Source organism: Dromaius novaehollandiae, chromosome 3 (assembly GCF_036370855.1).
Source record: "Dromaius novaehollandiae isolate bDroNov1 chromosome 3, bDroNov1.hap1, whole genome shotgun sequence".
Classification (NCBI taxonomy): Eukaryota; Metazoa; Chordata; class Aves; order Casuariiformes; family Dromaiidae; genus Dromaius; species Dromaius novaehollandiae.
The window spans coordinates 67,098,308-67,119,976 of record NC_088100.1 but is presented as its reverse complement, the minus strand read 5'-3'; the positions used below and the strand labels follow the sequence as shown (position 1 = coordinate 67,119,976).

The 21,669-nt window shown below is 37.4% G+C and overlaps 1 protein-coding gene across 3 annotated transcripts in view; it reads right to left on the bottom strand.

Annotated features, from left to right (window-relative positions):
- Positions 1 to 21,669, bottom strand: part of AIG1 (androgen induced 1) — a 130,057-nt gene that overhangs the window by 78,009 nt on the left and 30,379 nt on the right. For 2 of the 3 annotated variants that reach the window (XM_026120508.2, XM_064509073.1), the window contains exons 2-3: positions 10,763 to 10,918; positions 2,627 to 2,728 (exon numbers count right to left, since the gene is read on the bottom strand). In XM_026120508.2, the coding sequence (XP_025976293.2) occupies positions 2,627 to 2,728; positions 10,763 to 10,918 (258 nt within the window). The remainder of the gene's footprint in view (positions 1 to 2,626; positions 2,729 to 10,762; positions 10,919 to 21,669) is intronic. The other variant, XM_064509072.1, reaches the window with a different exon arrangement.

Here is a 21,669-nt window from a genome sequence, read left to right as displayed (position 1 = left end):
AATGGTTTTGATGTAGGAATACTATGATCATATTACTAATCAAAATATGATTGCTATTATTAGAGACACAGATTTCATGGCTCTTCATTCCCTCTCTGCTTCCAGATTTTGCAGGGTAATATTGACAGCTGAGCAACTTGTTACAGCTGGTCATAATATTTCTTTCAGAAACTTTTGAGAATATGACTTTTCAATTAAAGTATGGAATCTTTTCTGTGTGGAAATTGTTCATTTTGGTTGAAATTTTCCACTTATTTTGGCTTGATTTCTAACAAAAACGTATTTAGGGAAAGCACTGTGAAAAAACCTGGACAGAGTGTTCACAGGTGAAGCAACATTTGAGCATAGATCACTAGGAGCTGCACCAGGCACAGCAGGGGAAGCTCACAGAGAACAGGGACTCCTTAGCAACAATGCAGTAACAAAAGAACCCAACTCTCACTGACAGATTTCATTCTGCCGAAGGTAATGAATCTCTTCGGTGCATTTTGTTGCACAAGGTTAGGCTCCTGCACAACCATTCTTATGTTCAGAACAATTATCACTGAATTTGTGCAACTGCTGTCAAAATGTGCAAGAAACGAGGATAATGAATGTTTATTCCAGTAAAAAACAACAGCCATGGATTTTGACTTTTCTAAAACTGTACAACCAGAAGTCCCACCCTTTCACCAAGGGCACCTCTAACATATTCTCTAAAATTTCCTAGTCAAAATTGTAACTCTGCTAATAAATGAAGTGCTAGCATTCTTATGGTAGTTTAAAAAGAAAAGATTTCTCCCCAAACCTTCCGCCCTCACTCCCCAAACCCCTTCATATTATGCTGGGCAATACATCAGAACTAATTAGCATGAAAGCTGGTGAAGATAAAATGATGGCTCAAATATCAGAAAGAATTAGACTGAAAGGCAGTGAAAAGCCCAACAGCCATAAACCTCCCCTGTGACCGAGCAAAAGGAACACTTGGATAAATAGAGACAGACATAGCAAACAATCCCTTTACAAAAGACTTTCAAAGATGCCTTCTACAATATTTCAAATTGAAACTAAAAATGTCTAAGATGCTTGCACACAATTCATTGCAGCAAACTCCACTATGTCCAAAAATTTCAAGCAAAAGACCCCGTCAAATATTTCAGAAGGTATACATTTCTATAGAACAACATGAGCTTGATTTGCTGTTTAGTTGTGGCACAGAGGAGACTTCCTGAATACATGGGATCGTTTGTTGTCAGCTGCTTCACAATGTACATTCATGAAAAATGTTATAGGTTAGGCACTTTCAGTATGTGGAATGTCACCTGGAAGAAAGGTCACTGGAGTTGGCACTGATACAGTGTGAGAAAAAAAATCAATGTGTGCAAGTATGTGACCTCAAAACTCAATGAAGGACAACCTGAACAAGCACAATAAGAATCACCAGAATCTTTCCTCAGCTCCGTACACACATAATATTATGCTATTTCTTTCAAAACACAGTAAAAAGTACAGTATCTAGCCAAAGCTGATGCTTCTCTTTCTAGTAATAACTTTCATCCTGCTCCTTTAGGGAATTTAGAGACACAATCTAGAGAATAAATAAATAGCAATGCCATCTGCCCCACTTCACAAAGGGCAATTTATCAAGCTCAGCGTTAGTGGATGAATCTTGACTTGGTGTGCTGATACAGTGTTTACACCTTGAAGGATGAGCTCTGTAAGAGCCAAATGGTTTGCCATGCCTCGATAGGGATAACAAAGTAATAATAAAACATCTTGCACAGACCCAACTAGATAAGATCTGTGAAGCAAGCATGAAGCTTTTCAGCTCCAAATACTGCATAAACAGTAGTGAGCACCTGTTGGCCAAGTGTGGTCTTAATTTTCCCTTACCATTTAAACACACAGTTGAGAAAAGGAATGTCCCACTTGACAGATATATCATTGCCACTTGCTAGAGAGGGAAGAGAAGGTCCGTTTTGTTCTCATGAAACTACTTTAATGATTACAGATGCAGCCATTTAAAAACTACTATACTTTCGTGTTAGTGCACGTGATTCCACATTTAAAAAAATATTCTGATACAAGTTCTGCTACACAAGTTCAGTGTATTTGAGTAACCAGTACTTATCTTGATTTTTTTCTACAAACAAGTCCAGAAAACATACTGAGATTTTTTGAACATGCTTACTGCAAGATTCAGCATTTTTAACAAATAGATTTTTATCACAAATTATACTTAGATAGAATTGTAAAGAATCATTCACTTAAGTTTTTCCTGTCATTTCAGAGCCAAATCTGTCAGTCAGAACTTTGGTTTTGTTGGACAAAGTCTGTTTTGATTAAATTTCCTCATGACTACGATGACACTGTAGGAGAGGTATCCTATCACAGAAAACAGCCCTTTCTCCAAATTAGCCGGGGACGTAGGAGGCACAAGATCAAATCCCCACGTTGTTTCAACCTAATGTAGATTCAAATATGACTCAAAGACTCAGGGAAGGAAAGGTTTTATTTTTGCTTACCAGAAATGTTCCTTAATCAGTTCTGTGGGGATTAGCCCTAATTCTGTGCACAGCCAAGCATAGGGAAGTCAGTGTCTTACGTGTTTGTTTATGGAAGGAAGTATTTGCATCACTTTACTCACCATTCCATGATTTAGCCATGCTGGTATAAAATTATCAAGCAGCTTCGGGTAAACCAGCTCCCTGTCATAGATATAGATGCTCCAAAACATCGTCACAACAAACTAAGACGGAAAAAAGAAAAGGGAAAGACGCCTTTTTAATAAACACTTCTGAGCAAGTAGCTACACATTTTAGATAGCAAAATCGGGCATTTAGCAAATGATCTATGAACAGACACAGATTGGTCTTCAATCCAATCTTCCTTTAATCCACAGTGTGGGTCTGGATTATTCTTTGCATTAATAGGAGTTATAATTTTTCTTTTCTTTTTTTGACATTCAGCCTGGGAAAAAAAATCATTTTTGACTTATATGCCTGTGGCCAAGTTACAACTCAGTTCTATATTTTAGTAGCAGACGTGGCACATAAATAATGTTTCACCACTAACAGGAGAGAAAATAAATGCAAAATTAGGTAAAATCTCACTTAGAATTCATAGAACATATAAATATGAGGCATTCAGCCCAACAGAAGCCTATACACTGATCTTTGCACTTTCTCATGTCAGCCATCAAAATAGGGTTATTTAAAAAAAAATAACCCTTGAAGTATTCTGCACACAATTCATGGACTAGGATCCACAGAAAAGAGCCCTAGTGTCCTGCTCATTTTCAATATGAAATTTGCCTTGGCTCTTGTCAGAGACTATTTATTAGGAGCCCAAAGAAAGATCACTATTCCTTCTAAGCTGAGGACAGGACAGGACTGATGGCTCAGATAGAATGTGCACTAGCCTAAGCTTTTGCCAAAGAGTGCACAAAATCTTTAAAGATACCCTAAAGTTTGAAGCAGAGACAATATTAAAACACAAAATTTTAGAGAAATATTAGTTTTAGCTTACCTTAGCTAGGGAGAAAACACAGACTGTAGACTTCTAATCAAAATAAAATCACTATTTTACCTTTAATTTAAGCTCATAGTTTCCTGGAAATAAAAGGCCTATTGATTACAGCAGTAAAACCAGGTGAGCCAGGAGTTTTTCAAAGACAATTTTCAGGAGATATAAAGAGATCTTTGCACAGTAGTGACATGACCAAGTTTGAGAGACAATAGATATGGCTTTCAGTGAAATCAGCGTGCAAGTGTTCAGTTACATCTGAACCAATGCGGCCCACTATCTTATTCTGATGTGTTAAGGCTAATATGGGGGGACGGTAAGAAAAAGTGCAAGAAATATAGGGTGAGCATAGCAAGGTCAGTAAATTACTAGTATGTGTGATAGTGTAGGTATAAGTTGTTGCATAAGCTTTTGACTTTGCAAAGTTAAAATTGAAGTTACAGTTTATCAATGGCACCTTGTTCTAACCACAGACATGCACACTCGGGGCAGACAGCTATGTGAATGATCTGAACCACTACAGTGTTCCCTCAGTGTGCATACAGTACATAGTTTCTTGGTTTCCAACACACTTGTCCATCTGTTATGATGGCTACTGATGCCTGCTCAGATCAAGCTTGGACCCTTTGACTAGCGCACAGATGCCAGGAAAAAAAAAGGTTATGATGGACAGCCCGAAAAATATTGCAAGTGTAAAGTACCCCACAAGAAGTCTCTTTTCTGGGCCAGTATTGGCACTGGCACAGCATAGCTTTTTACACAGCTGCTGACACATAAGTGCCAAAGTATGAATAGCTGAACAGCAGGGAAAATGGAAGCAAAGTATCCTCATCTCTATCGGCTTCCTAGCAGTCATGTATTATTAAAGTGGGTCTCTGAGAACCTGCTAAGACCAACTGGGATATAAAAACAGATTCCCAGGTACATGAAGACCAAGACTTATAATGTTTTTTTCCAAGGAAGTCTTACAGCAAGGAAAATCACACAGGATTAGGTTGAACCTTATTACAATAAATACAACAAAGCTGGCCTGTTTTGACCTGTGATTTTTGTAAGGAGCAGAATAAAACAATAGACTTCGCCAAGAAGGTAAACGTAAGAAAAGAGGGGACGTGCCATCTGTCCCTTAACCAACGTCAGCCAAAGGATGGAATGAGATCAACCTAGCTGGCTGCAACCATCTGAAGTTACAGATGGCAAATGCTGCTTAGCAAAGCACACAAGGTAGACATAAGGTAAAGGAAGTGCGCAAAACCCAAAAATGTTAAGAGAACTAACCTATCACAGAGGACATTCAGACATGTGACTAACAGTGCCCTGGGAAAGATCCCATCCAATGCCTGAATAGTTCACTTTCTCTTTTTTACAATTAGTTCATTTGGATAAAATAAGAACTATAATGAGGACATGCTACTTAGCTTCCTTGGCTGGTCCTGATTTGTTTTTTCTTTGATTAATAAGCAACTGTTGGACTGGTACTTTTAAATCACCTCTTTACTATTCTCATACCTTGGTATGGTAGAATTTTATTTGGGTTCGGTTTTGGCTAGATCACATACATAGAGTAGAAGACCAGGATTTAGTGAGCTACTTGTTTATATTGCCTATGTAAGGCCCACTCAGAATTGCAACTCTTGTGCTTATAATCCTTGTGGCACAATTCATTACTACTGTGGGCAGAGTCATGGTAGTACTCTTAAATGCTGAGCTGAACAGGCTGCTCTTATGCATGCATATGCATACATATGCTGAGTCTTTCAGGGACCCCAATACTTTTCTTTCATGTCAAGCCAAAATGACACAAATGTCCCTTTTCCACTTCTTCTTTAGACAAACCCAAAGACTGGAATTCAAAGAAGAAAATGGCAATTGCTTTTACACTTCTTTGCACAGGGGTGCCCTAACACTGTCAACTTTCCAAAGACAGTAATTACTTACTGGTTAAACAATATAAGGTTAAGCAATGTATAAAAGAACAAAAGAGACCCTCTTTTGCTACTTACCCTATTCTAGGGACATTAAAGACCAAAGACAACCTCAAATTTGCAAATAGGCCTTGAAAATTGTTTTAGAATATGGAAAAGGTCACCTGTCACAGAGCATCACTAACTAAATACACAGCACCAAAATAGAAGGCTGAAAACGACACTCTCTTTTCCAACTTAAGGAAAAAAAATCCTTCAGTTTTTGCCCTCTATCTTCGAAGCTTCAGAGAAGGACTTGAGAAGAACATGTGGCACTACAAAGGAAGAAATTTTAAAGGACAAATTGGGAAATGGTTGGTGATTCAAAAGGAAAAACAAGTGGTTCTATCAAAATACCACACATAGAAGCAACGAAAAACTAATAGAGGAAAGCCAGCAAAAAGAATTGCATGATCTGCTGTTATACATGAGCCTAACCAAGAAATCTTATGTGAACGAACAATGAACCCAGTGGAACTTTGTTTTCCTGCACTACTTATTTTTGGTTTTGGCTATGCTGTAGAGCGAAGTTCAATCTGTTCCTGGATGGTTTCAAGACAAAGAAAAAAAACCTTGACCAACATTTCTTCTAAGCACACTGTTAGGCAGTTGAAGGTAAGCTTTCTGGCTGTCTCCCAAGACAGCTGTGGTTAAGCATGGGTATAAATGTATTGTCTGTGAGCATCTTTGAAGGTTAAAGGCATTACATATAGAAGCAAAGTGTTATTAAAGGCCAACCCCAGTACGTACAAACTGGCACAGAGCTGGCATTAGGTGGGATCTAATGCTAGCTCCAAATCTCACCAGCTGAATGTGATAAGGGCCAGTGAGGGAAGTCACAAGAAGCAGCAGCTGAAAATCAGGGAAGATTCTCCTCACAGAAGAGAGTTCAGCAGCTACTTGTACCACTGCTAGCTCATGTTTCCATTACAAGTTGCTATTTCTGCCCAGATGAGAGCAGAATCTAAACCTGGAAGATTTTGGTAAGGTCCTCTCCATTATGGAAATAGAAGTATTTTGTAGGCTGGTCAAATAATAAGATAAGTAGGAGACACTGTGGCAAATGCCCACACATCTATACTTGGGATAAGATCCCTGATGAGCATTACTTATTTTCAACTGAGGGGCGATCAGCTTTTCTTTTGACTGTACCAGTGCCTGCTTAAAATACCACACAGAAACAAGAGATAAGGAAGCATGTCTGGCTTTACCTATTTTGTATTACAGATTTTTTAAAACATAAATGTAAAATATAAAGAATGTGAGAGCATTCTTGCCAGTTTAGACTCAGATCCAAACTGAGCTATTAAAGCTACAGAATATAAAACATCAATTGCACAGTTTGTGATTTTCTAGATGGTAGTCTCTCTTTTAATACATAACAATGTATTGTTATGTCTTTCTTCTTCCCGTTTCTACTAAATACAGGCTTAAACACCTAGAAATGCCCATTTTATCTCCTCCTCCTTTTATATTGAAAAAATTACAAGAAATATATTGATAACACTATATACAGTTTACACAAAACACTAATTAGCTATGGAAACTTGGCAACTTCATGATCTGTGTTGAACAAATGGAAAAGAGTAGGGATAGTCTAAAAACAGTTATACTGACTCTGACTTTTAAGCTCATCTTTTCTCCATAAAGGCCATTTTATACAATGGTAGCAGTGTAAATTATTCCCAATATAAAGCTCCTTTACACTGATTCAGGGCTGGTAAGTGCACCCAGGACAAATGAGAAATAGTAGCAAACTTTTTAAATGCCTATGCAAGCATTTTTTCAGTGGAGATTTTCTGATCTCTTAGTCATTTGAATAGTACCTCAAGCTTATAATAAACTAAAAAAGGGCTAGAAAGTGTTGCCCAAAGAGATTTTCAAGGAATAATGCTTCCCTGCATAGAAAATTTTTCTGTCCATTTCTGATTTCACTTTTTAAAACCTTTATTAGAAAGAGCAACAAAAGGTAAACAGTATTCATTAGGTCATTCAAAGATGTTCATGATTATTTTCTGATGCTCCTAAAACTAATAGCAGGTTGGCAATTCACAGTTTTATCTATGCCCAGGAGATATACAAGGCACTACACAACACTGGAGAGATATGATTTGCTGCAAAGATTTTGCATGATTTGATCTGTTGCAAAGCCACCCAAGGAGACTGTGTGCCTTGGGCTGTGGGTTTTTTTTATTTTGCTTTCAAAGGTGGAAGGAGGTTGGTGGTCAGACTTCCCAGGTGGCTTACACAGAATACTTTTTTTAGGAAGCACTAAAAATAAAAAGCTTTATTTTGTTACTTTTTTTTCACACATCATTGTTTGACTTGGGAGTGGAACCCCCTTTCTCATCTGATTTTCAGAACAAGCCATCTCAAGGGCTTCAGTAAGCAGGAAATCAAGAAAAAATTGTGTTGATTAGCTCTTGAAAAACTAGTTAGTAGGCTTTAAAATGTTCCCCTAGTATCCACATTTTTCCCTAAACATGCCCTGTATAGAATACTGAGTAATAAAAATAATTCAGATGTTAAGGTAATGTTAAGTATTTAAGCATGACCACTGCTGTTGCATTAGAAACTCAATATAGATTTTATTCACATCTGCTTAATCTTTCTCTTTTAATATTCCATCATGTCACTACTGGAAACCACTGAGAAATTCCATGCAAAGCTAAGTGGAGGATTCTCAAAAAAACCCGAAACCTCACATCTGAACTTCTTTTGTTTTATTTTGTTGTTTTTTGTTGTGTTGTGTTGTTTTGTTTTGTTTTGGAGTGAGGAAGCTGTGAAAGAATCCGGGAAATGAGGGAACGTTAACTTTTTTCTGCAGACACTCTGGTGTATAATAACTTCCTCCTAACAAGCACCTCCAACGTGTTAGGATTTGACTGTATACTTTCTTACACATAAACAGCTGTTTACAGAACAAAACCAGCACTAGACATTTGCTCCCTTTGGGCCTTGGACTTTTGCTACCCATAATCACAGGGCAGAAAGTACCCAGTGAGTGGGTCAGTTTGTGTCACTTTCTGCCATCCCCCATAGTACTGGCTAACGCTTCAGCAAGTAGTAACCGCGATGTGACGAGCACAGTAAAAAAGGATCTAGTTTCAGGAAGGAGCTGCATTCATGTGGGACCAGATGTTCAGAAATGTAAGCCTCAGGCAGGTTACTGAGGCCAGTGACATGTTCTGAAGCTCTATTATTTATCTCCCAGTAGCCAGGAGAAGAAACAATAAAAACAACCTTTTCAGGCTTTTTTTCATATAAGATAATGTGAAAAAATATGTGGTAAGCAATTGCTCCCTCTCACCATGGGAAGGTCACCTTTAGAAATGAAGAGTACCTGTTCAATGAGCATGGCCCTTCTTACTATTTTCTGGAATTTGTGAGTAAAATGGAAGTTGTTTTGTGTATGATGTAAACCACTGAGAAATGAGCTAGCTGCCAGGTATGCAGAATGTCTCTTGGGAACTGCAAACTTGTAGATGTTGCAACAGTACTTCCACTGCTGGAAATGACTAGCAGGTACTCCTTGTTTATCGGTGGCAAAAGAAATAATGCATGAAAGAAAGGCTAAGAACACACAGCTTAAAATTTCTCTCAGTATTGACAAGACAAGGGAAGCTGAGATTCTCAAAGATCTTGAAAAGTTTCAAGGTCAGAAACATTGCAAGGGTGGAGAGGTACACAGACATCAGCTAAAATAGAAGTAGGGGAGAATCCCCGAATCCTGAATGTCATAGCAAGCATGAGAAGACTAGTGAGAGAGCCAAGAAGGTTGGGAAAATGTGTGTTTTGATACATGTAAAGGCTTACACTTACAGATTGAAAAAGGCACTTAAAAGCTTTAAATAAAGATAAATAATGTGATGTTGTTCTCTTTCTTCATTTCTAGTATCAACACAGTGCAAAAAGCATCTGTTGCCAATCACAGTCACAACTACTTCATAATTCCCAACCTCCCTTAAAACACAAATTTATCTCTGCGCACATAAAATTCATATTTGCAAGCCTGCTTATTCACAGATTTTTATAAATTGTATTAGTTGACATAGGTGTTTCTTCTACTATGGCTGGAGAACTAGAGCTCATTACCCCAACGAGAACTACGGCAGCTACCAAGAGGTAAGCCACACAATAAGTGAAGGCTACTAAATGGGTGTTTTATGAAGGAATACCTGAACAGTGTTTCACATATGTTTTGCGTTCTCTTACTTTGTTAAAGCATTTTGTATTTCTTCACATATTGTGAAATCACTTTTTAATGAAGCATCTCTGAGTATATAAAATTATAAATGATACAACAATATGTTGGGTTTACAATGTTGTCAGTTGTTAATTGACAATGGATGTTCAGCTGTTGTGAAACAGTATGAGTTTTGAGACCTCATATGGTTTTCTAGTGGTCCTCCCATGACAAAAAGAATATTAATTCCAAAGACTGTATTTTGAACTACTGTACACTGAAATTAAAAATTAGAAAGAGTTTGATCCCAAATTCCAATAAAACAATACTTCAATGAAAGGTTCACATATTTTTAATATACTAAATTTAGAACTAATTTGAGCAGATCACACTTTCATGTAAAAACCTGTGAAATCCTGAATTTTGAACTGCTTTCAGTGTGTGGTATGAGACACCTCAAGACACTGAGCACTTTTTGCCATTAAAAGCAAAGTGCAATGTCCCAGTAGAGGAGAACCTGAAACAAAGAATAGTTTTACTTTGAAAAAGACCTGTAAAAAAGATGTTATTCAATTCTGTCTGTATTCTTTTTCACACTACTGACAAAACCTTTCTTTTCCTCCCCCATTTTCTTCTGTTAATTCTGAATGCCCTGTAGGATTAATAGGGAACAATCTAGATTTTAGCTTCCCTTCTTCTCCATGACAGAATGGCTTAAATTCTGAATTCCAGTCAGGCTGTTACAGTGTGAAAACACATCTCAGTAAGCACTTTTATTAGTACTGATGATGAGACAAGACACCGAAAAAGCACAGCTTGACTCTTAAGATTCTATTGGTAAAATTCACATTTGAAATGACTCGTACAATCAAGTTCCTATTGTAAACTACATTTTTTTATTTAATGAACCAAAAATAGTTTTAGTAACATCAGTAATTCCTTGTACACTGGATAAATACAGAGTAGTAAAACCATCTCTGCCATTTTTCTCTTTCTGCATAGTCTTTTGCAAAGAGGTGCAAAAAGCCTTGCAACCAGAAAACAATCAGTAAATAGCAACTGCTCTCCCAGTTCAGTAAAGACACGAGCAGGTGAACACCATACTTACCACTCCAATGGGGAAAGCTAAAACGGCCATCATCCAGTCACGGAGGGAAATGAGCTTTTTCAGCTGCCTTTCTTGTTCTTGGCTGTCATTTCCCTTGGTGAGAAGACTGGAAAGGTCGGTCAATACGCAGATACCAAAAAAGACAGCCTGGATAACCTGTGCAGAAAGAAAAATGTTTCTTGAACAGTGAAAACACCAGTTATTCGGTAGAGAACAGGCGCAGAGATAGGCACATGTGAGGATACCAACGCAGATTTGACAGGGGGAACGGGAAAAGATCTGTTGTTTAAATATAAGTAGGATTTGTCCACATAAAACATAAGTCACTTGTGCTTTTAGACTGAAAACTATCTGGGTAAGTAATATGTTCACTTAAATTAGTTTTCTAATGTTTTGTCCAATATATTCACACTCTGAGAACACTGAAATAAATGCTTTGAGGAAGATGCCAGCACACAGAAATGCATTCATTAGATAATTAACAAGCTTTAAAAACTTGATTTCACTGACAGAGGGTTTGGTGCCCATTACCTCAGCCAGAAGATTGTGGCAAAGCACCCCACAGACCTTGTTCTTCATTTTTCTGGAGAAATCTATGTACATGGAAGGCTTGTTCCAAAGGTGGAGCTTTCCACCATTGCCTCTGAGGACTGGACTGTAATGATTACTCCCTCCTTAACTTCATGAAACAAGGCTCAAAAGCCATAAAGTCAGTCTGGATGGTGGAAAAAGTGAGAAATGCTCCCTATAAAAGCAAAGGCAAAGAAAAAGAGGAGTGGCTCTTTCTCTTGTGTCAGGAGCAGTCTTTGAGGTCTCTCCCTGCCTTAGACAGTCCACCCAGAAGTGAAAAACGTGTTTGAGACTTTCACTGAAATTCATCATGCATTAAAGGCTTTGACAAATCTATCAGCTCATTTTAGATAACAGCAATAAAACAAGCAAGTTGCAAGAGTTATTCAAGCTACTTTCTTTTCATGATGGAAAACTGTCATTTACTTGTCATTATCTTCTTTGTGTTTACATATTTGCTTGTGATATTGTAAGATTATCTATGGTATTAAATTGGTAATTTAATAATCTGAACCCACTGATTTGGTTCAAACTTTACTTGAACTTAGTTTGATCACTGCATTTTTCTTCCCTAATTAGCGTAGTAAAATTGTAATAAGTTAGCTCAGGAATGTTCTTGCCTGAGGGCATATTAACGTGCTCATCCTTTTTAACACGGTTCAGAAAAACTGTTCACAGCTTGTTTACTCACTTAGATTGAAGCCTGGGTCACAAACCCATATGCATCAGGTAATCTCAGGTAAGAAATTAGCAAGACACTGGCATAGTTCCCAAATTGTACAGTGATTCATCAAAAAACATAAACAGATGCTTAAAATACATATCGGATGTTTTTCAAAACAAGCATGGACTACTAGTTTAAAAGTCTAATTGTAAATTGAAGTGTTCCTCTGATTGGGATCTCAAATCAAGCAGCAGACCATCGATAAAAAATAAGAATAAGACAGGCCCGCATTTTGCAAAATGAAATTTATTATGTACATATATTTTTGCAGAATTTAGACTATAATTATTATCATAAAAAAAAACCCTTAGGATAGTGGCCCCAAATTTGGAATACGGTACGGAAGAAGGAGGAGGGAGGGAAAAAGTGAGGAAGTTAGAATAACATAATATTGGACACTTCAATACCAAACAGATGTTGACTACTAGAAAGAAATCCAGAAACATGTAATGGTTGGATGCAATAAAGTACATTCTCTACCTTAATAACTGTTGTATAACCTGAACAATGTGGCCAAGATGCAGAATGATACAAGCAAATACTTGTAAAGTTTGGCTGTAAAGCTGTGAGTGACAGACTTTCAAATGACCCCTGAATATCCTGTGTCATCATCATCATCATACAGGAGCTATTTGCATTTTTGCTGCTGGTGCTCTCCCCTCTCCACGATGCAGATACATATATTTTACTTGATGAATAGCACAGAACATAGATGAAGCAACATTACAGAACATTCCCTGAAGCCATGAAACACAGCAGACTACTAGTGTTAGAACTGTATATTGAGTTAGAATTAGGTATTATTTCAAACAACTGCTTGGAAAAGTTATCAGCTTCTACCTAACTCTTGAAAGACATTTTAAATAAAATTTGGGACTCCTTGGAGCCACATAATCATATGAACTCATAATGCATTTTTTCATATTATGTGTTTGAAACCAGCTTTTAGTAGGAAAAAAAATCTCCTCATATTCAGCGCTTTCTTCTACCAAACAGATGGCCTATTTGGAGGGAAGGAATAGAAGAACTAATTGTGTATTTGCTTTACTTAAGAGAAGGTATGACAGCCGTCTACTATTCACTCAAGAGTGTGAATGCCAAAGAAGGAAAAAGATTTAAGACAGGATTGAAAAAAAGTATATCTAACAGAAATGAGATCAATCTGGGTGTAAAAAAGTTCAGGCTGAGTACCAGGAAATATTTCCTAACAGTGAGTTCTATTAGACCATGGAACAGCTTCTCAGAGGAAGTGGTGAAAGCCTCATTGCTTGAGTCATTCAAACTGATATTGGACAAAACATTCAATAATGTACTGCAGGGAACAATATTACACTGGCAGGGCTTGGACGTGTGACTAATAGACTGTTTGCAGCTCTAACTATGATTTCCTGAAATGATATCTATCCAAAGTACCATATACTCAGTCTCACACCCACTTTCCAAGGGAATTGAAACGGTACATCCACTAGTCAATCATAAACTGAACAACTTCTCTCCCCATTATCCTGCTATGAACACAGCGTTTCAAGGGAAAATGTAATGATATCATAGTGAATAACTGAAAATTCCTAGAGGGAAATAAAGTACCCAAGATTTTAGCGAGTAGGTATAAGTAAACTATTCTATGAAGACAGTGAAGAATAAAACAAAAAAGTATCAGAAAAACCCATACGAGAAAGAGAAAAGTACATGTTTACTGAGAATTGTTGATCATTGAGGACCAATGAAAAAATCCCATAGTGTTCAGGGAGAAACATGTCTAGCTTATTCACACAAATAACTTATGTACATTAGTTATAATACTTTCTTTCCTTTCTAGAATGTGTAGGAATATTCTTCCGACAACTGTCAACATCTAGGATTAAACTGAGGACCTCCCGAACTGCATGAGTCTCAGCAGAATAAATTGAACAGCCAGAGTCAGTAACAATTTACATCCTTTGTGGGTCTGGCACAGGAAAAGCATAACATACAGCTATTGGTGGTTTATGGTTTGAAACGAGTTTTTAAAGTCCATGCTCTTTAGTATGACTTCTGCAGAATAGATGTGAAAAGTTCACAGCAAGGGAGTAGAAACTCCCTCTAACCAACATTCTCCAAAATGCCCTGATGCTACCTCAGATTTCGGATCCCCTTTTCAAAACAAGGACCTCCTTTTGAATATCTGCAGGTGGTCAATCTATACATGGAACAGTCCCAAGATGTTAAACAATTAATTGCCCTATTTTTTTTCTTGGAAATGTAAGCAATAACAGCACAACAGAGGAAATACTTTCCAATTTTTGCCTCTAAGCACAGTCTGAAGGAAAACAGTGATTTAGAAAATGACAAATACAAATTTGACAGAAAACAGCCACACCTTCCTTACACCACGTAACAGTGAGAAAGAGGCAGAAATTTTTAAGTGGAGTCCTCAAAAATAAGTCATTAAAATAGGCATAAAATGTTAGCATACTGCAACCCCCATTTTTTCCACTGAAGTCTAGAGGGGCAAACGGTAATGTGGTTGATACTTTAATACCTATAAGGCTTTGATATGTAATGAAAATGAATGGCAATGACAATCTATGGGTATTTCAGTAATACAGAACTCTTAGCAGAGAAATAACTTTTTAAGATACAACAAAAAAAACCCTGTTATGAATTGAAGTATGAAAACAAGCAACCAAGAAACCTTCTCAGGCAGTGATATCTGTTTAAATTAAATATCAGAACGGTTTTTAGTGCTCCTTATGAATGATTAGAATCAAGAAAACTAATTGTATATATCTGTCTCCTATGGGAAAATTGAGAATTGCTTCAGGAAGGCCATTTTGTCACAAGATGCTCACTGAAGGATAGCAGCCAACGACCTCTCCACACCACCCCTAACTCGACTCCTTAGAGTCTTAGCCTTTCAGGTGGAATGACAGAAAATATATTTCCTTGTAAACCTTTCTCCAAGCCATGAAGAATCCTTCCTCTATTGTTCTGCAGAGCTCCACAGTGCAGATAAAATCTCTGCACAACTGAGGTCAATGGAAATTCTGTCACTATTCTTAACAAGGCAGAAAACTCCTATTAAATGCATTGAATTTAAGATTTCATTGCCTGTGGTCTGATACTCTTTCAAGCTAACTCATGTAACCAGAAGCATTCCTTAGAGCTCAGGGCAGAACAACTGGAACAAGCTGTGGAAGCACTACTATTATTCATGGGTATTTTTTCCTCTATCTGCCTTTGATAATGGACAATTCACTGTTCTTCAATTTATTATTTTAAGGATTATCATATACCCCTTTCTGTAATAATGCATCTGAGTAGGCTGGCAAATAGAGAGGACTGCCAGAATAAAACATACTAGAAACAGGCAAGAAATAAATAAAAAATAACAAAACAGCATGGAAAATGAAGGAACTTTAATACACTCCAGAATGCCCATGTTTACACATAAAGTGCCTGCATGTGTATACATTAGGTATCTGTACCTCTCTCACCCAGGCAAGTTTCCACTACTAAAAGGTAATACTGCATTTAAGGAAGTCTGAAGAGTTTGCAGATATAACCTATTTTATAGGGAGACTAATTCATACTTGAAACCACTAAGGTGTCTGCGGTGGGCCCACAGCACCGTGTGCAGGACTCTGGTATTGGCAGCAGCAATAAAAAACAAAAGTTCAGCTCTACCAGTATGTGAAATCAAACTGCTTAAAGCTGTAATTTCCCATATATTTCACATTTTGCAATTTGCTGTATATAGAACATGGTCTGATTTTCCTTTGAAACAATCAGAATATGATTAATAACCTTAGAGTATCTGTTACCACTCCTCGTCACCTTTTGTCACTTTTGCTTTCATTCTGCCAGCCTCTAGACATTATTATCTGATATACAAACGTATTATGCTTCAGCAATTAGGGTGACTGTGTTTTAAGAAACTCTGAAATAATTTAGGCTAGATTTTTATCTGTTTGCCCACTGTAAACACAACTGATTGGACTCAGTATTTTGGGACCATACTTGGTTTGGATTGTTGTGTATCTGTCAGTAAACAGGCACCTGTGGTGGACAGTTTGCATCCTATGACACCCCAATCTGAAGCTGAAATATGCTGAGCAAGTGCAGGTAAGTCAAGGGTAACAAAGTATTTTCTACAGAAGATGCACTGGGTTTACAGAACGAAGCCATGGGCTATAACTGTTTATTAAATCTGTTACTACTCTTGACTGCATGAAGCTACTGGTTCCTCTTGACCACAGCCATTCTGTTATTACCCACAGACATGTTACTTTTATTCTTGTCACTTCTTTTCCGCTCTCTGTACTTTTTTCAGTTTTAGTAGCAAGCAGAAGCTGAACAATACATAGCCAAGCGCTAAATCTTAATATCAGAAAAGCAACACCAACTTTAGATAAGGAAAAACGAATCTTTGCGTTTATAGACAAATGAAATAAAGACACAAAGAAATAAAAGCAAGAGCCAACACCTTTCTAAGTATTAAAATACAGGTCAGCGTAATATGTCAAATTACGACATATACAGTAATTAAAGTTGAAGTGCAAACACCTGGAAAAATACTGTAAATTACTTGAAAGAGTCATTGCTTCTTTGCAAGGAATGGGGAAGACGACTTGTATTTTAAAGACCGGGGCAGAAGAACAGCATCACTCTAGGAGATTCACTAGTTGACTTAAGCTGTGGCACAAAGCCAGCCCTTGTATCAGTTTGGAAGTAATCTTCTTCCACACAGACTGCACTCCTATGGCCATTTTTGTTCCCTTGGCTTGTTGAAGCAGGCTTCAACAATGTGAAAGGCCCCTCCAGCACAGGAGAAGCACACAGACCTGGACCATCAAAAGCCAGTGGTCTGAGAAAGCAAATACACAACGTACAGGCAGAAAGTAAGGGACCTGGGAACAGAAAGAGAATAGGCCAAAGGAGTACTAAACACATTTGACTTTGAACTGTTTGTTGGTTAGGGAACTTGAAATAGATATTTCTCCTTTCTCTTTCACCCACGCAAAATTAAAACTTAAATTCCACTAGTAAATCATTACACTTTTTCTATCAGAAAAGCTGTTTGAAATTTGGTAAGTGCAGAGATTCCACAGTGATGGACAGCCTTACAAATATCTAGCACTGGCCTCACCTTCCCCTTCACAGCCTGCAGTGAGGGAAGGAAAGGCTCCCCTAAGCAGGATGTCGCATGTGAGGACTAATAAGGAGACCTAAGTTCATTTTCATGATCGAGTCATATGACATGACTCAGAGCTTATATAACATGCCTAATTCCTTGCCATACAATGTAAGTCCAGGGACTCCTTTAAACATCATCCTCTACTCTCTACCTAACCTCTTGTAGTCTTGTTCTTTGAAGCCTACCAGGATTGTCCGAACGTAACCAAGCACAGGGTTTTAAACAAATGAGATTTTACAGATACACAAAAGCATAAAGTCAACTACGGAATTATTACACATGGAAAAGAAACCTGTTTGATTCTTGGGTCTAGTTTTTGCAGGTATTGAAACATTTAAGCCTAAGTACGTAAGTACCTACTATGAACTATGGAAAGAGGATATAGCTATGTATTTTAATCCAACCTTGTGCTTCCAAGAGGAGAGATGCATTTTAAAATTCTGCCTGCCGGCAGACAAGATGAGCTGTCACCTGGGCAGACTGAAGAGCAACCTTGTTTTTTTTTGTAAACTAAGCAACTTAAATAAGAAAGCAGAAAACCAAAATAAACGTGGGCTCCTAAAATGTAATTTTTATAGCACTGCCTCTCAGTCTGTTATGCTTCACAATTATCAGCAAATGAAATAAAAAAAAATTCCTGATATGTGCTATAATCATACTGCAGCCACCTCTTCCTTTCACTCTTTATCTTCCCTCTACTTCATCCACGAAAAAAACTTATTATGTTACATTTACTGGGGAGGTAAGTCTCAGACAATATGATTCTTGACTCTCTGGTAATTGTTTTCAAACAGACGCAGAATAGTTCTTGGAGAGGCAATGTGGCTGTGCTAAAGTAGTTTTAAAAGCAGTACCTATTAGTAGTATTTTTAGAAAGACATGTACAATTCCCTACTACAACAGACTAAGCTGAAATTTGTGAAACTATCAAAAATGTTTGGAAATGCTTTAATTTTTAAAGTCAAAAAGCATATTTAGGTATGCTTTTTACATGGGTAAAATACCCACAATAAAAAATTGTCATAGTGGACAACAATTGAGAAACTTGTTTTAAAGTGCTACTATACCTCAGCTGTGTTGCATAGATGACATTTCCAGCATGGTATCAGCATGACAGAGTATATGCCATCTGGCTCAAAAGTGCGAACAGCATGGAATCCACTACCATGGATCATATGAAACGATGGAATGGAGAAACAGAATATACTACAGCAATATAAATAAAAATTTGACCAGATGCTGAGAGTGTGTTAAATTTCCTCAGATCTTAAGCTTTTCAGCTGTACCACTCTTCTCCAACCACACATCATCCGTGTTCTTCCTTCTTCCTCTAAAAACTACATGTACCTTTCTGGATATTTTTGAATTACAAATGTCTGGATTTTTTATTTTAATCCTACCTAAGACACTGAAAGAAGCACTAAGTTTAATAAATTATTATTCTATTTTTATCTTTATCTTTTTGATTTTAAATTGTTTTGACTAAACTCATTTCCTAATAATGCCCATTTTCTCCCTTACTTTCTTGCATTGTATATAGAAAAGCTGCCATTACTACTTACTGTATCCTGCTTATAAGACAGTATAATTTCATTAAACTTATATAATCCATTCAGCAAACATGTATAACACAGTTTATTCAGAATAGATCATGATTTTATTAGGTTATATCTTTTATGCTTTTCTTTGCTAAAGCTTAACCTTATTAGGATTATACACTGCACAGAAGGTTATGTCATTATTTTGGCTTAAATGCTAATTTTACACATTTCAGCATGATTGGTACTGTCTCTTCAGCAGTAGCCCTGCAGTGGCCCTGCAGTCAACAAGGCAGGCAGGAATGGCAGCTCTCTAGACAATGTTTGGGATAGCTAGCTAAGAAGCTAAGACTTGTTCTGCAGCTGTCTGTGCTAAACTGAGCTTTAGGATAGGGTTTCTGATGGCTGGAAAGTCCCTAGAACTGTGTAAGTGTATTACCCCCAAAAGAAATTAAATTTGATTAAAATGGAACTTTCTCAAAGCAACGTCTTTCTCAATACTTTAGAAATTTCTGCACTGCACCAACTTCTTAAATGTTTTAAATACTGTTTGAAAACCACTAGGGGGAAGTAATTTTGATGCATTGAATCTGAAAACAAACTACATAGAAGTTATTAAGTGTCACTGCTTTTGCTTTTTATTTCTCCCCTTTTATAATCAATAAGGTAACAGCTGACTTCTAAATTGCTGAATTTATAAATGGCAATGATTGACGTATCTCAGCAATATGATGACAAACATGGAAATGCAAATGGAAAAGGCATTAAAATCTTCTGAGACATCACCCTCAACACTGCCTTACCATGTCTATAGGAAATAAAATATTTTAATTCCTCTGTTTTCAGAGCACTATAAAAACAGTAATGAATGAATTCTCACACCAGTTCAGCAAGGCAGACTATTAACTGACATCTTCTCAGTCAGGCAATTGTCCCTCTCCCCAGGGAAGGTTAAGGAAGGAAACACTGAGAGCTTAATGCTGCCTCTTCATCCATCCAACCTACCAACAGCACACAAGCTAAGTCAGTCTCAAACCCACACTGTGAAAAACAGCTCAAGTCTGCAGTCATGGTAATCTTCAGCTTTTGCTTAAAGCAACTTTTCTTCCTCTGCTCACTGCTGCAGCAGCTGAAACAGAATTTATGATGGGAGGATAAAATATTCTCATAAAAAAAGGTATTACTAAAATAAGGATGTTTTGTATTTAGATCACAGCAAAGGATGTTGCTATTCAAGGTTCACTTGAAAAAAGGATGAGAGGACTCATTTTTGTACATTAATTATATAGCAAGTGGTTCAATGAAAGGTGATCTGACGTTGTACTATACTCAAAAGCAAGACTATTTACAAAACACTTCAAGCAAAGCACTGTAAGTTATAAAGAGTTGTATGTAATTCAAGAAAAAGAAAGTGTTCCTTATCTTATATGTCAAACAAAAACATGGAATACCCCGGACATAAGATAACTGAATTTAAACTAAATAATATGGAAGGGTTAATCTTTAAATTTCACTACGTGTGTGGCATTTCAATCCCAGATAATAATGCTTCCCCGCTTACATTGTCTTTCTCATGAATAAGTCTCAAAGGAAATTAAGGATTTGTTTCCTTATTTTCCATTGATGAAAGTGAAGCACAGAGAAGTGAGACGGTCACCGTCTCACAGCAAGTCAGCAGGGGATCCAGAAAATGAACTCAAGTGCTCTGAACTCTAGGCAGTTCTCTAGTCATTAGATCATGCTGTTTTCCATGCATATGTGCTCTTACTTATAGTGATAGCTATTTCAGCTGCATACTAGGAAAACACTCCCAGCTTTCTTAGAGAAATAGCACAGACCTTTTCTTTCCCTCCAAATGCAGCCATACTACTGTTAGTATAAATACAAACATGTTTTTTCTTATGCAGCTCATATTGCTTGTATCTTTCAAAGACCTTTTTTGCCTTACTGTATCTTTCAAAATTTTCTAATGGCTAGATACTTTAATTCTGACTAGCTCATCTGCCTGTGCCAACCAACTAGCGTTAACGAGTTCTGAAGCTTTACAGCTTTTATAGAGTTTGTCCACTATATCCTTCCCACCTTGACTGTTCATAACCTTAATTCATAATATTGAACAGCAAATTCTGATTTTGAGCAACACTACCACTGAAGAAATCTTAAATTTTTACTTCGTTTGTAAGTACTTTTATTTTTCAGACTAATCCTTTTCCAAAAATCTCCCAATTACTTTCAATAACTTGTGTCAGACTTTATGCTTGGAGAACAAGCAAGCAAAGCCAGAAAATGTATCTGAGTGGGAAGAGACAGCAGGGAATCGGGGCAGGGAGAGCTGCAGGAAGTCACTGCAGCCCAGGAAGTGCATCAGTGGAGATCCTGGGAGGGAGGGCTCCTCAGCTGCCTGAGAAATACAATGATATTCAGCATCATTTCTGCTGTTATGGAAACTAAGGTCTTTCTCTCAGCACATCAATGACAGGAATAACACTGAGTTTGAGTCTTAGTTCCTCAAGTTCTGCTTTGGATTTGAACAGAAGAACGTCTGTTGAAACACTTATGAAAGTAGCAGGTAAGTCCAGAAAAAAGACCTCATCTTTGTGAAAGCTGGCTACCTGTGGCACTGGACACCAGTGCTATTAATAGCAGGTGTGGTGTTTTGGGTTCTGCATGGCAGGAAAAGCACAAAGTACCAGCCTGTAGATGTGGCAGCGCAACACAGAAAAAAGGCATCCATGCCTATCAAGAGACATGGTCTACCGGTCCTGGGGTAGATCACATCAGGAAATGGACAGTATCAGCAATACTCAGCTGAACCTCTTAGTGGCTACCGATAATCACTGTGTGCACCAGGTAGGTGCAGTGCACTATAAATTAATACTATAGTTATAATTGTAATGCA